This window comes from Linepithema humile, chromosome 6 (assembly GCF_040581485.1).
Source record: "Linepithema humile isolate Giens D197 chromosome 6, Lhum_UNIL_v1.0, whole genome shotgun sequence".
Lineage (NCBI taxonomy): Eukaryota > Metazoa > Arthropoda > Insecta > Hymenoptera > Formicidae > Linepithema > Linepithema humile.
In genome coordinates, this window is record NC_090133.1 from 6329094 (window position 1) to 6343592 (window position 14499).

At 38.7% G+C, this 14499-nt stretch overlaps 2 protein-coding genes and 1 long non-coding RNA gene across 4 annotated transcripts; 1 reads left to right on the top strand and 2 right to left on the bottom strand.

Moving 5' to 3' along the window:
- Positions 1-239: 239 nt before the first annotated feature.
- On the bottom strand, positions 240-9025 carry IntS3 (integrator complex subunit 3). 2 transcript variants are annotated; one of them, XM_012377500.2, is made up of 10 exons: positions 8575-9025; positions 7512-8110; positions 6877-7438; positions 6592-6787; positions 4690-4852; positions 3948-4505; positions 3768-3861; positions 3323-3690; positions 2647-3232; positions 240-2545 (listed from the first exon to the last, which is right to left on the bottom strand). In XM_012377500.2, the coding sequence occupies exons 1-10, from the start codon at positions 8647-8649 to the stop codon at positions 2471-2473; spliced, it is 3276 nt and encodes a 1091-aa protein (XP_012232923.1). In that variant the 5' UTR covers positions 8650-9025; the 3' UTR covers positions 240-2470. The 2 variants fall into 2 exon arrangements, with proteins under 2 accessions (XP_012232923.1, XP_012232924.1); XM_012377501.2 differs by having other exon boundaries at positions 4690-4828; positions 8575-9024.
- A 108-nt stretch (positions 9026-9133) lies between these two features.
- Positions 9134-12238, top strand: LOC137000338 (uncharacterized). Its single transcript, XR_010890597.1, has 2 exons — positions 9134-9338; positions 9542-12238. It is a non-coding gene; the product is annotated as an uncharacterized lncRNA (long non-coding RNA).
- On the bottom strand, positions 11977-14302 carry LOC105678354 (stress-induced-phosphoprotein 1-like). Its single transcript, XM_012377614.2, has 5 exons — positions 14084-14302; positions 13674-13883; positions 13422-13575; positions 13257-13357; positions 11977-13139 (listed from the first exon to the last, which is right to left on the bottom strand). The coding sequence occupies exons 1-5, from the start codon at positions 14102-14104 to the stop codon at positions 12897-12899; spliced, it is 729 nt and encodes a 242-aa protein (XP_012233037.1). The 5' UTR covers positions 14105-14302; the 3' UTR covers positions 11977-12896.
- Positions 14303-14499: the final 197 nt, after the last annotated feature.

Below are 14499 nucleotides of genomic sequence, written 5' to 3' on the forward strand. Positions count from 1 at the left end.
GCCACGTTTCTTTCTTTGATAAAAATAAGCGTTATTGCTCGCGTCACGGAATAATTGTGCGATTATGACTATCGTGAAACGGGATAGAGAGAGAATGTTATTCTATTCGCGCGTTACTACTGCTAATCGCGGCGAAACGATTTAACAATGTCGAATCTCTCTCTCTGCGAGATGTACGACTATCTCGAAGGAAGGAGGAGAATCGAGAGAAGGAGAAAGTAAGTACAAGATATCACAAGTTTGCTTCCGATAATTTTCGATGTATTTACATTTTTATGTGTAATCCGTGTGTACAAGATCGTTAAAAACATTAAATGTTTATGCTCGCGTTATGATAATCTATTCCATGTACCTATTTACATGTTCTTCCGTGTGTACAAGATCGTTAAAAACATTAAATGTTTACAGATTTGCTTCCTTTTTTTTGTTTTACGATTTTTTTTTGTTCTCACATACACACAGTCTCGCGCATGTTCCAAATTTCGCTCTCTCTTTCTCTCGTCGAATAATCGTTTTTAAATATCCTCTGACGTATATCGCTGTGTTGCTTATGTACAAGTAGAAAGACTTTAGTAATGTCATTATCGTCACGCGCATTATCGTTACAAACGGATATTATACACACCCATCCCTCCACACAAATTGTTGTTCGGATATCTCATATTCTGATATCTCTTGTTTTTGTTAATCTTCTTTTTATCCGATTATCTGCACGATTTCGCACTGGGTAGCGTCGAGATAAAATCAAGGGAGCGAGAGAGGAGACGTGGAGGGTGCTGAGAAATATATAAAGTTCGTGAAAACGTAAAATATTTCGCAATTCTCGCATCACGTACAATATATCTCACACATGCACGCATGCACACACACACACTCTCGTCGTGTTTTATCTCTCACACACATCTCTGTATATATACAATCTAGAAAATACATAACGCAATCTCTACTTTTAGATTAACCGATTTTACAGGAAATGTACATTATAAGTAAATGGTGATACTCTCCGTACCTTGCCTTCGGGACTTGGGTTTACAAAGACGCTCGACGGGACTACACTATTTGAATTTGTTCTTTCTTCTTCTCTTGGAAGGAGTCGTAATCCGAGAATCTCTCGAATGTCTCACGGAAACACGCGTGTCTCGTACGATAATATGATAACGAAATGACAAACGATTTAGTATGGAAAATTATTCGAATACTATTTTGGGAGGATCGAATACTTTTACAATGATGATATCGATTTGTCGTGCCGACAGCCGATCGTGACTCTGTGAATTAATTTTACCTTATATGCCTATCTACAAATATAAGGGATTGTAAAAAGATATACAAAAGTACAATAAAAGTCATATTACGTCGCATTTTACAATCGCAACAAATCATTAAATCATTTTAGTAAAATTTGTAACAAAAAACAAAGAGAATTTATTTGAAGCTAAATTCAACTGCTTTCGTTACTCTATAACGCTAACAACCTTCCGTCATGCAGAACATCGTAAAAAATATTCCTGCGTCTCTCTCTCTCTCTCTCTCTCTCTCTCTTTCTCGAGAATGATCGTGTTCAATGAGCGCAGTTGCAGACTGAATACATTTGGTCGTAAAACTGTACGCTTCTCCCCGGAATGCGACCTCTCGTACATCACGTCCCGACATTCCGGCAGAAGTGTCTTAATTCTAGAAAAGAAGTTAACGATCGATACGAATTGCGTTCGGAGTTATGGCAACGAATATGTCCAATCGGGGCGATTACTTTGAAAAGAATCTTACAAAGAAAAGAAAAACCGTGACGATTGTTCAAACAATAGGTAAAATGTGTCATAATCATATTTAAAAAAATTATAAAGTGCAAAAAAGATATAATGCGTTGCTGTATCTTTTGCAACGTTGCCAGATTCTGCTCTTTATCTTCATATTTGTGAAGAAAGTGATCATTATTAAATAATTTCAGAATACACGATTAATTTTATTTTTTGTAACTTTATTTGACAGATGCGCGCGCGGTAGCCTAATGACGGCAAATATCCCGTGGAGAAATACAGGAAAAGTAGGATAATTGACGTACCGCTTCGATCGCTTGTGTGCCATGCAAGTTTACCGAAAGAAAAAAGTAATATCCAGCACTCACGCGTACAAACGTGTTCGTACGAAATGAGATCGTTGAAAGAGAAAGTACAATTTTCATGCCGATCTTCATTTTCTTCTTTTTTAATAAAACTATTTAACAATAACAATCAGAGTCTGGCAATTTTGCTGTTGCTGTGAGCAACATTTATGAAATATGTTAAAGATCTTCGCCTTTCGTAATATACGTATACCTCTCTCCGCGTTCATCCTTAACATACGTTATATTTACAAGTCGCGCTAGATAAATCTATTTATGTATATCATATTATCTTACTATACTTAAGGCTAGTTTAGCTTGCTGCACACACGTGACGTGGTCCATGTGACATATGAAGACACTGGGTGGTCAGTCGCTGTCTGAGCCCACTGGATTGATCTTTTTCCTTTTTTTCGCTTGCTTTGGATTCATGATCTCTTCCTCCTAAGAGCGAACAGAACAATTAATATTTTTCGCTGTCGTAATATATACGTTATACAATGTATGCAATATATAAATACATTACTCTTTCTAAGAAAATTTACCTCGCTACTAGAAGTGCTATCAATATGATACCGCGGAAGTGGTCGCCTCACGTTGGATCTTTCTCTCGTGTTAGCACCCGTTTTTCTGTGACCGCCCTTGCCACTACCTCCACCACTTCCAGAGGATGCCGTAGTGTGCTTTCTCGCGGAACTACTCGGTGGCGGCGGTTCGTTCTCTTCGTTGACCTCGGCGAGCGCGAACAGATCGCCATAGCTCTTCCTCAGCGAGTCGCCGCTCGCCGCCTGCGCCTGCTGCAACGCTCTTTGCATCCCCTCAGAATGATACAACTGCAATTCTGCAGAGGACGTGCAGTGCTGGCGTAATTGGTCCAAATGGCCGAGAACCTGTTCGCCTGTAGGTGGGCCGGATTGTTGATTTTGCTTAGGAATGCTTGGGACTCTGCTCCCGGAACGTTTCCGTTTGTTCGGACTAGTAGCGGGATAACGGGTGCTAAGCAGATTTGCAAGCAGCTCGCCGAGCTTGTCCTCGTAATCACGACACCAGTAACGTAACGCGGCCACGACGAACATATCACCGTCGACGTTCTGCCGAGCAAGTAGTTGCCGTAAAAGATCCAACGTCGGCCTGTGAATACATTGATCGTATTTAAAATCATATATCGTTTCGCAATTGTACATCGATCTCTGACGACGATAATATATATACTTTACTCACTTCTCTTGTTTAAGCATGAGCAGAATCGAAGTGAGCGCTTCCGCGTGATTCCGAAACTGCAGCTTTGGCAAAACCGGCAGTACATAATCGATAGGAAAATCGTGCGCGAATATGAGCTGCCAGAAGCAGTACTGCTCGAAAGTCTCCCAGTTTAAGCTCGTTGTCAACAATGAGGTGAATGATTCCTTCTTCAACATCTTCAAGTGGCCCTGCATTATCTGACATATTAGATCCTGCAGCTGGCAAGAATCCACAGTGGACACGACCAAATGCAACAGCTGGGCGTTCCCGAGGGCGACGTTTTGAAAGCCCATGTACACGTCGGGCACGAGGTAGCATAACATGAATATGTTATCTTCGTGGCAGGTCTGCGACAAGAATTACAATATTGCTGTTAAAGTTACATATCGACATTTAATTTAATTGCATCTAGATCTAAAAATACCTTTAAGTCCGATATCAGACACACGTCCAATTTTTTTTCTCGCTGTGCGCAGAAGTCTTTGTACACCGACGCTTTGACGTCACTCAGAACATTGCTAAAAGCAAATAGAGCGAAGGTTAGTAATTTCTTTCTCTCTCTCTCTCTCTTTCACTTTTTGATCTGATATATTTTTGTATTCACCTCGGCTCGCCTTCTCTCTTTTCCTCTTCTCTGCCCCAGACTTTCAAAAAGTAAAGCAAAAGATAACCTATCCTTGGTTGAACGGATTGCATCTCTGCCAACACCCTGGCCAAAAGTTTCCGCCTGTTGTCCTCCTCTTTGCACAACTGAAATTGATTTCGAAACATAACGAACAGTGGCGTGCTTATACTATCAGCCAGCGCTTCCTCGTTCGCCGGGCTGTCGTTCCCCGACGGGAAGATCTGCGCCGTGATTTGCGATGCCAAGATGGTCGATATGCAGGACGCGAGCGCAGATATCGTTTCGGCGTCTATCTCGTCTTCCACGACCATTTGTACTATCCTCTCCATTGTTTGACATCTCGCCTCGTTGTCCGTCTCCGTGTGCAGTGTTTCTATGCTGGTCCTCAACTCCTCCGGTTCCAATATAAGACGCAAATGCGACGTGATGTCTTCCTTCTTCACGACGCAGTTTGCATTCTTCTGCTCATTCTTCAATTTTACTGTGGATAATGGTATATCCTCCTCATCTTCTTCATCCTCCACTTTCGTCACTATTCTAAAAGACGACAGAAATAGTAAAATTAGTTATATATCTATATACGAGATTTTATTTTTCTAATATAGAAAACGACGGTTGCCACAATTGTACATTATGATCGAAGAATAACTATAGCAGCCATAAATTTCAATTAAAAAAATTAATATATATCACTACGCAATATATATTATAGATATTCAACCTGAGAGGAGCTTCTTCTTCCTCATCACTGAATGCCGGTTCGGAGTCTTGCGCCACGTGGTTGTTTTCCAACATGGAGTTCGTCGTATTCTCTATTACAGACGCTGGATTGTGCTCCTTGTTGAGCTCTTCCATTTTACCTGAATATTTCAGAACCTTATTACCTGGTTAAAGACACGATGTAAAAAGTTAGTAAGCGATAAATGTGCTGAAAGCTGAAAGAGGTGAATTGTCAGATTTATAAAAAAAAGTTAAATTCGGAATCATGTATGCCCTTTCCCAACTTTACGGACTAAGATGGAGTCTATGGAATACTATGCGAAGTACTATGCGGATATCTCCTCCCATAAGATATTGTATTTTTGGTTATATTTCCTAAAATTATTTGGGTCTGTTCTTATTGGGATCTATTAGGTAACTAAATTGGCGTTAAAGCTAAAAAAGGTAACTAAATTGGCGTTATATTTACTGATGGTTTCGGTATGAAAATTATAAACTCTATACCAAATAAAACAATATTTTCTCTGTTCTTTCGTATATAGCATTTATTGAATAATAAATTAGAATGTTTTTATCTCGATATATAGTCTAAAAAATTGCAAAAAAAATATTTTTATATCTTTAATGCCCATTTCCACCAATGTAGATTAACTTTAATCTCGGTTCAACTTACTTTTCATCTTTTTCTAGTTCTAAGAATTAGAAAAAGGTGAAGAGTAAGTTGACTCGAGATTAAAGTTAATCTACGTTGGTGGAATCGGGCATAAGAGTGATTAAACATCGGTTAATTTAAACCGACGGTTTAAACTTTTCCACATAATTGCTAATATAAAGAATAAAAATATCGTCATTAAAGAATAAAAATGTTTAACTTTTTTCTTCTTTGATGACAAGAAGTCTATTCTTTATAGCTGAACTTGGCTGAACTGGCTGCACTAGTTCAGAGTTTATCTTTCTCCTTTTAATGTGGAGGGAAAAAAATAAACTCTGAACTAGTGCAGCCAGTTCAGCTATAAAAAACAGACTTATGCCCATTTCCACCAATGTAGATTAACTTTAATCTCGGTTCAACTTACTCTTCATCTTTTTCTAGTTCTAAGAATTAGAAAAAGGTGAAGAGTAAGTTGAACAGAGATTAAAGTTAATCTACGTTGGTGGAATCGGGCATTAATATTTCATTCATATTCACGCAATTTTGTCGATAAATTTACTGTTGATTAATTTGAACAAGTGGTTAACAAAAACAGTTACCTGGTTCTAAACAGCATTAGTACATAACAAATATTTTTTACTCATAAAACTGATGTAAAAATATTTGACATATCTTTTCGTTAATAGATTTTTAAAGATATTTGATAGGAAAAATCAATTTTTCCAATTATTTCTGAAAAACATACCTTATATGATTTTAAATTATATAATATATGATAAATATCTGGAGGTGATGCGTTTTGAAGTAGAAATATGTATGTACGTTAGGAATGGAAGGCATTAATGATATCGAATATAATCGATAAGTTCAGATACCTGTAAAAATTTGTTTGAATAGAGAACAAAAATTGATATAATTTTATGCTGAAGTCTGATGCAAAAAGCTTGTTCTCGCACTTTCCATCTCATGTATGGAATATTTTTATAAAAAATTTGAAGTAACGAAAATTAAAATTATAACAATTTAAATTTTCAAGTTTAGGATCTAAAACTTTGGAATAATTCAAATCAATTACCCGAACTTAAATCGAATTTAGAATTTCAAGCTGAATGTCTAATATAAAAAAAAGTACGTTTGTTCTAAGCTATTTTTTGTGCAGATGGCAAATTGTGTCAGTACAGAAAGAAATGGCTCACATGCATAGGCAATATGCAATGTATAAGGCAATATATAGGCAATATATAATTTTACCAGACTCTGTGTTTGGTGGTAGACAAAACTCCTTGAAAGTTTCTCGTATTTTGCTCCTCAATTCTCGATCCAGTTTCGGACTATCGAATAATGGATATAAGCTAGGCAAAACGCGTTTTTCTAAAATTTGTCGTAACGATGAGAATATTCCGTTTCTCACTTTATCCGTTAACGCAGGATAAAAGTTTGGAATTATCTGAAAAAATTGTGTTAGAGAAATACCATCCATAGTGAAAAATTACAGCGATCAAAACGGAAAAGCGTGGCTGTGAGATTTGTACTTACTCTGCACAAAAAATCTAAAAGTGTGGCAGTGACTGGTGGGTGGGATCTCATTGAATTGTGCATAACAAGAATCGCCGGCTCGATATTCATGATGTTGTCTTTTTCGGGTTCGAAGAACAACCAATCGTAGAATAGTGCCAATTTTGCGTTGCTGGCTGCAACGGTGGAGGTGCACGTAGTGAATAGCCAGCCTATTACTGCCCATCGTGGTATAATATCAGAGCACAGCAATTCGTTTGTAGGATGTATGACTCCCACGATGAAGCGAATGAGATCGCATCTTAACGACTGAGATTCAGGCGTTGCCAGGTATTGCCGCTGAAACCAGTCTTGATAGCGTTTGTGATTACCGAAACGGACGTTACTAGTTAGAAATACGAGTTTTCTTTCCATGTCCGGTGTTAAACGAGACTGTAAAAACCGTCTTGAAGTTCTAGTTTGCAGCAACTGTAAAACACCGTTAAAATTCGGGCAGAGGCTCTTTGGATTGAGCAGCATATCCTTCCATAGTGCCTCAAACTCCGGTATCCTCGCGACGTTTTGCAGTAAACGCACCAGATCCCTAAAAATACAATCAAGTGCATTAGTTGATCTTATTATTATTTGAAACTTGTTGGTCGCACAGACATATGTACCTTCCAATAGCTAAACAGTCCGCCATTCGCTCTCTTATCAGAGACACTGTAAAAGCCACTTCCTTCTGTCGTAGACCAGTTAAGTGAGGCGCATTGTGGTCTTCTATTAATCGCAAATATGTGTACACAATTGACGCTACTAAAAACGGAAATTTGTCCAACCACGCTCGATTTTCTTGAAAAATATCTAAGAGGGCATCAACTAGGAATAAGTTTCTTGGGGAAATATCTCCACCCGCTGCATGCCTCAATAAACTCAAACAAAGATTATCCACATTAGTTACACTAGTCCTTATCATTTCCCTCAGCAACCACAACAGCTGATTTCTGGTGACGTCGTTTAATCTCAAATATTTCTCCAATACTAATTGATTTAGGTGAAGCAGCACGATGGCAAGGCCGTCTCGTGTGATCAGTGTCAGGTCTCTATAACTCTTTGCAGCATTCTGCGGATCTGTCAAGATCACCACTAGTAAACCTAAGGAAACCTCCTCGTGCGTCTTGTCCTTGCACACTGCATTGTTTAGCGTGTCGTGGACTTCCTTCTCTGAGAGTCCTGCAGTCAGGATCTGCAGCATTGAATGACATTTCTCCAATTTCTGAAAGCATATCATATAACTTGAATCTATTGTCTTTATAATAAAAATAAAGAAAATATAAAAAGGATATAATTTTCTGGAACAAATTTCTTCAAATATGCATGAGTACAAAATGAGAGAGAGAAAGAGAGAGAGAGAGAGAGAGAGAGAGAGATAGAGAAAAAGAGAGAGGATATTCAATATAAAATAATTCAGGAGAATTATATTAGACAAAATTGTGAGTAGAATTCAGTTGAAAAATGATACGTTCCTTTTTCCAACGGAATGTGAAGAAGTGAAGAATACGGAAGACTATTGGAAGGAAGAAAATCAACGTTTCCACACGACGAGTTCGAATCCGAAGTAGAAACGCGCGTTTTCACATGTGGCGCCGCGCCTTCACCAACGTGCGCGACCGTCGCAACAATGGCGGAGGCCCTCGCACTCGATACGTATCCAGTGACTATTTCAAATATTTATGTTACCTCTTCCAGCTCGTCCTTGTTCTCGATGCAGGTCGTGGTGAGTAGCCGGGACGCGGGAGTCTTCGGCTGCTCCATTGCTCCCTGGCTGCGCCGCGGCCGGCCCGTGAACGTTATTCGAGGCCCTGTCGAGCCCTCAGCCCTCAGCCCTGTGCCCCTGGCCGCTTGTGCTCGCCTCCGTGCATCGTGATCGTCTCGCTAGCCTGCTCGTTCGCTCTATCTCTCTCTTTTTCGCCTCTCGCTCGCTCCCACACCCTCCCTCTCTCTCGCTCTCTCCCACTTCGTCTCCCCTCTCTCTCGCCTTCGCTCGTCCCGCGCTCCCTCTGCCGCCCACTTCTCACCGCTGTCTGAGCTGCGCGCGGACTATCCTCTGTGTTTATTCCTCACCTCGCCGCAACCTCCCTGACTTCGTGTACCGTTCCGATGCGATTGCGCATTGATAGATGCTCGCAGTCGCTGAGAGGTCCCGCTTCACGGTGCTCCCACCAGCGCGACCAGAAGTTTGCCGCACACCAATCAGCGCCCACTAGCCCGTACGTACGATGCGCCTAGGTAGGGATGATAGAAAAGTAATGCGGCTCACGCAGGACCGTCTCGATTGGTGTCTGTTAAAAAGTATTTCGGGGTGACAGATGCGCCGTTCACTTCGAGAATCATAGACGCTTATATCACAACTGATGTGACATGTGACGATTCTCGACTCGTAACATTCAGTAAATTACTCACCTCGGTTTCCTTTGTTTCTATATCACTTGGAACAGTTGTTGGTATAGTTTTAAAGCATATCTAATCACACTGTACAATAATTTATTGACAGATCGTTTATACAATTGTCTTTTTTGTAATTTAAAATAAGTTAACCTTATTTAACTATAAATATACTTCACACGATGATTTTAATGAGCTGATTATGCTGCGAGACGGACGAAATGGCGAATATAAGGTGCTAAAAAGTTAATCTTTCCCTTAGGTCCTCCGCTTCGGATCTTTCGCCACTTTTTCGCCCTAGGAATTTTTTACCGGTTAATCATCGGGCGGACAATGGAGCGGATAACGGAAAGCATCTTCATGGTGAATTACATTTTGCCTCTTTGCGCTGTAGCGCGGGTAAGCTTTGTGCAATTAACTCACTGCGGAGTGTACAGCGAGTCGTGAACTTCGTCCTTCGTTTGCCACGCGTTATTAATAAGTATGTAGGAACGTTGTAATGAGGCACGCGGAAACTTTCGCGGTTTCGACAGTCAGGACTACGAATTTAATAATGAAGAGACGGGAAAATAGTTACAACATAGTTTAGAACAGATTGTTATTACAAAATCGTAAGCTTCACGTATGCGTAAAGAAGACTAGCGTGCACGATAATACGGAATTAAACTTTCCAAGATTTCTTCGTGTGGAAAATTCTGGTGGGAAGTATATAGGATTTGCAGGTTAAATATCTGGTAACGTGATTTAATAAAATGCCTCTATAATAGCAGCAAAAACTTTCACTGTAAACAAGCAAATTTTATTCCAACATTATTTCATCTTGTGTTAGTAATTTTTTAATCTCTTATGAAATGCCACAATATGGTTTTTTAAATAAGCTCTTTTTTAAAGTGCTGTTTTATATTATTAAAAATTATATTACAATGGAAAAAGATTAACTCGTAAAAAGAATCATTATAGTTTGTTTTTTAAAATACATATTGCATTAGTATAAATAATATATAATATATAGTATAGAGACAATATATATGATATATTACATTAATATAGACAAGAGGACAAAAATTAAAATAAGGGGTGCAAAAAACCTCGTTTCACCAATTTAATAGAGTCGGGAATGTATCGCGTGAAATTGCACATGCGTGCACGCATGCGCAGATTCGATGTGCCGTGACCAGCAAGCTAGCCACCTCGCCAATCGCATTGGGCGACCCGGCCACGCTTCTCTCGTTTCTTGGTTCCGAGCATCTTCAGCGAGCTTCTGCGTCGCGACGCGCCCCGACTGCTTCCTAACGGGAGCACGAGTATCGTTCTTTAACTACGAGTCCCCTCGACGACCTTCGATTTCGTTGAAGTTCTGGTTTTCGCAACGAAAACGAGCTACGATGTATACGATAGCCTCGAAGCCGTTCTTCCGTCGACACCTAACCCCTCGTAATTTCGCTCAACGAGATTTCCCGTCTTTTTTAAGGTACTCATTCGCGAAACGCGTCCGTACACGAACTCGCCTCGAAACCGAAACCTTGTCGCCATTTTTCGCCAACGACGCACAATGTAACGGGAGCGTGTGTTACAAAGCGCGTGTTGCTGCTTTTATATAATGGCCACATTCGCGGCCACGTAGCTAATATTTGCCATTGTGGCGTTTTATTTTGCGTGATGTAACCCCTCGTCGTAGTCGCATATGCAAGTACTATTTGTCGTGTCGCGTGCGTAAAATATAAGCGTCGAAAAAGCGTTGGCAGGATACTCAACTGCGTTGACGTCAACAATTTCGGAGCAGAGAACGAAGAAAACGCGATACGCTGTAAAATTACAATTTTCCGCTCGGCTCTCTCTATTTTTTTCCTCCGGGATGAAATTCGGTGTGATTCTCCAACGAGTTCGAATTTCGTTGCAAATGTTGAAAGGATCTCCATAAACACGATGAAACGATCTCCATTCGTGAGAATAGAAATTCGATGATACGCGTCGAAACTCTACTCACTGCTGTTATATGAATTTTAATTTGCGCGATTTCCGATATCGCATACGTTATTATAAACGTTCAGTTACAACTTAATATTAGAACTAAAACGCAAACAATGCAAACAATGCATACGTTTCTATTTCTGTTGATTGCATTACTATTGACTGATTCGCATCATCGCTTATAATAAAGTCATCGAATCTATAATAAAGTCGTAAAATCCATGCACATATAAGATACGCGTGAAGTTTCGAAATTTCGAGATAAATGACCTGCAAATTAAAATCATTACTCCAAATCATCAACCATAAGATATAACCAATATAATTGGACTAGTAAAGTGTCTGGGCAACGAGAATATAATACAACGAAAAAAACAAATTAGCAATTTGATTGATTACACCACATTGTTGATAAAAAAAATTTCCTCCTCACCTTTGTTTCCTAATGCAGTTATAATCGGTCAGCTATTTTTGTTATAAAAGAAATGCCTTTGTTTACGAGTGTACTGTCGCCAGCAAAAAGATAATAACGTTTTTTTATTTGCTTCATAATTTAAATGTACATTCAAATGTGCAATGCAAAATTGTAACTACATATGTATGCATATTTTCATTATTTATTACTGTCTATTGTATAGCTCAGTTGCACACAAATGGGACATAAAGCAACAAGTTTTTAATGGATGTTTTGGGAGACAGGTCGTAGTATTTTTTAACAAAACAGCCTTGCAGTTTCATCTTTATTGGGTAACTTGTGTCATAAATCGTGGTTCAGAGTTTGCAAGATGCATATGTGGCGAGTAATAGTCGGTACATTCGAATCGTGGACGAGATAAACTATGAACTAATGAATTATAAGTAGAATCAATCAGTCTCTTCGTGCAACGAGATGATCTTTTTGCAGCCGAAGAGTTAGATATATTTAGATAGATATAATTTCAATCAGAGAGAGAGAGAGAGGGAGAGTGAAGAGACTCTATGAAGATGCGCTATGCGCTCGCTTGATATATAGTGCAAAAGGTAGAGAAAAGTGCAACATTATCTTAATGCTAAATTGACACGCTTATACTTCGTTATTCGTTGTATAAGAATCACAAGGACGAGTGCAAATTTCAGAGATAAAATGTTTCTTACTCGATTTCTAAATGATTTGTCAAAGAGGATGAGAATATCAAATACGACATTCTTACTAGTTTTGAATAATCTTAGAAAAGACACTCATACTTTGTTCATAATCCACACGACAATGAAATGTACTGGCTATATATGCAATTATTAATTATTAGCTATTATATGTTTCATCAGAATTTTCTTCTGCAATTTGTACGAATTGAATTATCAAAATCGTTCACATACTGCGAACAGATACGCAAATCTTATCAAATAATAGATTTAATAATAAATTAATCCAGTCTTCACACAGTAAAATATAAGTATCTTACAAATGTTTTTCAAAAAATAAGAAAATATAACACTAAATGCTAAGTACCGAATTTTTCTTAATAACGATAGTATACCGTTTGACGGTAAACAATGACCTGATCATAGTCAAATGTTATTTTTATATACTCTGCGTTAAGACGTTACTGTATCCTCTTAACGCATTCTTGAATATATGCATCGAAATAAACAATCAAAACGCATCCCTACGATTTTCCTTTGCGAAATCGTTGTCTCGCTTGGGCTTTACTATACTTTGGATGCTTTTCCTTCTCACTATTTTTCTCCACGTCGAAACTCTCAGGGTCTTCTTTTTCCTCCGGGAAGAGATCGACGGGCGGCTCCAGCAGTGATTTTCTTTGGCACTTTACGAAATAACGAAAGCCTTTCGCGATGCTAAAACCTAGCATGGCTATAGACATTGTTAGTAATGTCATCAGTAGAGGATTCTGCAACATAATATAGAAGTATTATTTGGTGTGCACTGCAGGATGCCGTGAAGATAATCTAGTTTTGATTATTACCCTTTTGGTAATAATTTCAAAGTATAAAATACGAATCAATACCGTTAATGTGGGCTTGTTTGTAAAAACATAATCAGCAATCACAACTATAACTCCTAATATAATGCCAACACCAGCTCCAAGCCACGGAATCTGTTGGTCAGCTGTAAAACAATAGTTTATTATATTCCAATCTTAAGAGCTCTAAAATAACATTATGTAAAGTACCTCTTTTATCTTTAATCAATGATCTAGATGCTCTATTCATTGCTTCTAAAATCTTGGGCTCATTTGGCTGCAAGGCAAGGGCTTTGTTGTAAGATTGAAGGGCTTCACTGAAGCGAAATGTCCTTAGTTCAATCTCACCTTTCCTAAAGTAGCCCTGAAACAGACAAATAATTAATATAAGGCGCTTATGTTTCACATATTAAAATTCATTTGTTATTCTTATGTGAGTTATTAGACAATATTGTTCCGCACCTTAGACCAATCAGGCTTCAACTGAATAGTCATCAGGGCATCTTCCATGGCGTAATGATACTGTCTCATCATTAGAAAGGCAAAGGATCTGTTACTGTAGAGAGAATAATTCTGTGGATCCAGCTTGATGGCGTGTGTATAATGAAACATTGCCTCCTCATATTTCTGCTCCTTAACGCACGCATTTCCTTGCTGCTTAAGATTGTCCACCTAAATGAAGAGAAATGCTTCTGCATAATTACTCTGCATCTATGCATGGAATTAGACCTCTTGGCGTTTGGAGGTTAAGAGCTTTTTTCCCGTGCAGTTCAATTAAATGTAAAAGACAACATTGTAAAAACACACGATTTCTCTCGGAATAGTTAATGCTATATTAATAAACAAGATTGCAAAAATTCTGACAAACTCACCTCTGCTTCTCGTGCATTCATAGTTTCTGTTATCCGCAGAACTGCTCGAAAAATAATTCTGACGAAGAAATAACGATCAATTGATTGCTCATTCTTGTTTAAACCATCATTGGCATGCTTTCTCAGTTAAACATAATCTACGACAATGAGGTGCAGGCAAACACCTGTCATGTCCACTGACCGGTGGGTGCATGCGCGCGGACGTTAATATGTGTATGTGTGTCTATGTGTACATGTGAATTGCGCACGCATTCTCTGCTTGTATTCCGTCACAATAAGCACACATTTCACCCGATACGTTATCATTGTATGAAAATACCGATGACTTAGATCTTCAAGACTCTTATCACGCTGTATTATATTTAACTTTTACCTCTGTACTACAGAATATTAATCGCATTATTAATTAGATTATT

Bases quoted from the DNA above. Each gene is read 5' to 3' on its own strand.
- LOC105678354 (XM_012377614.2), bottom strand. From the start codon at position 14,104: ATGAATGCACGAGAAGCAGAG. The intron at 13,576-13,673 runs GTGCGGAACAAT...TGTCTGTTTCAG, and splicing joins TGAAGCCTGATTGGTCTAAG to GGCTACTTTAGGAAAGGTGA. The intron at 13,140-13,256 runs GTATTGATTCGT...ATTATGTTGCAG, and splicing joins CAAACAAGCCCACATTAACG to AATCCTCTACTGATGACATT.
- IntS3 (XM_012377500.2), bottom strand. From the start codon at position 8,649: ATGGAGCAGCCGAAGACTCCCGCGTCCCGGCTACTCACCACGACCTGC. The intron at 6,788-6,876 runs GTAAGTACAAAT...CAATTTTTTCAG, and splicing joins TTTTAGATTTTTTGTGCAGA to ATAATTCCAAACTTTTATCC. The intron at 2,546-2,646 runs GTAAATTTTCTT...GTTCGCTCTTAG, and splicing joins ATAGCACTTCTAGTAGCGAG to GAGGAAGAGATCATGAATCC.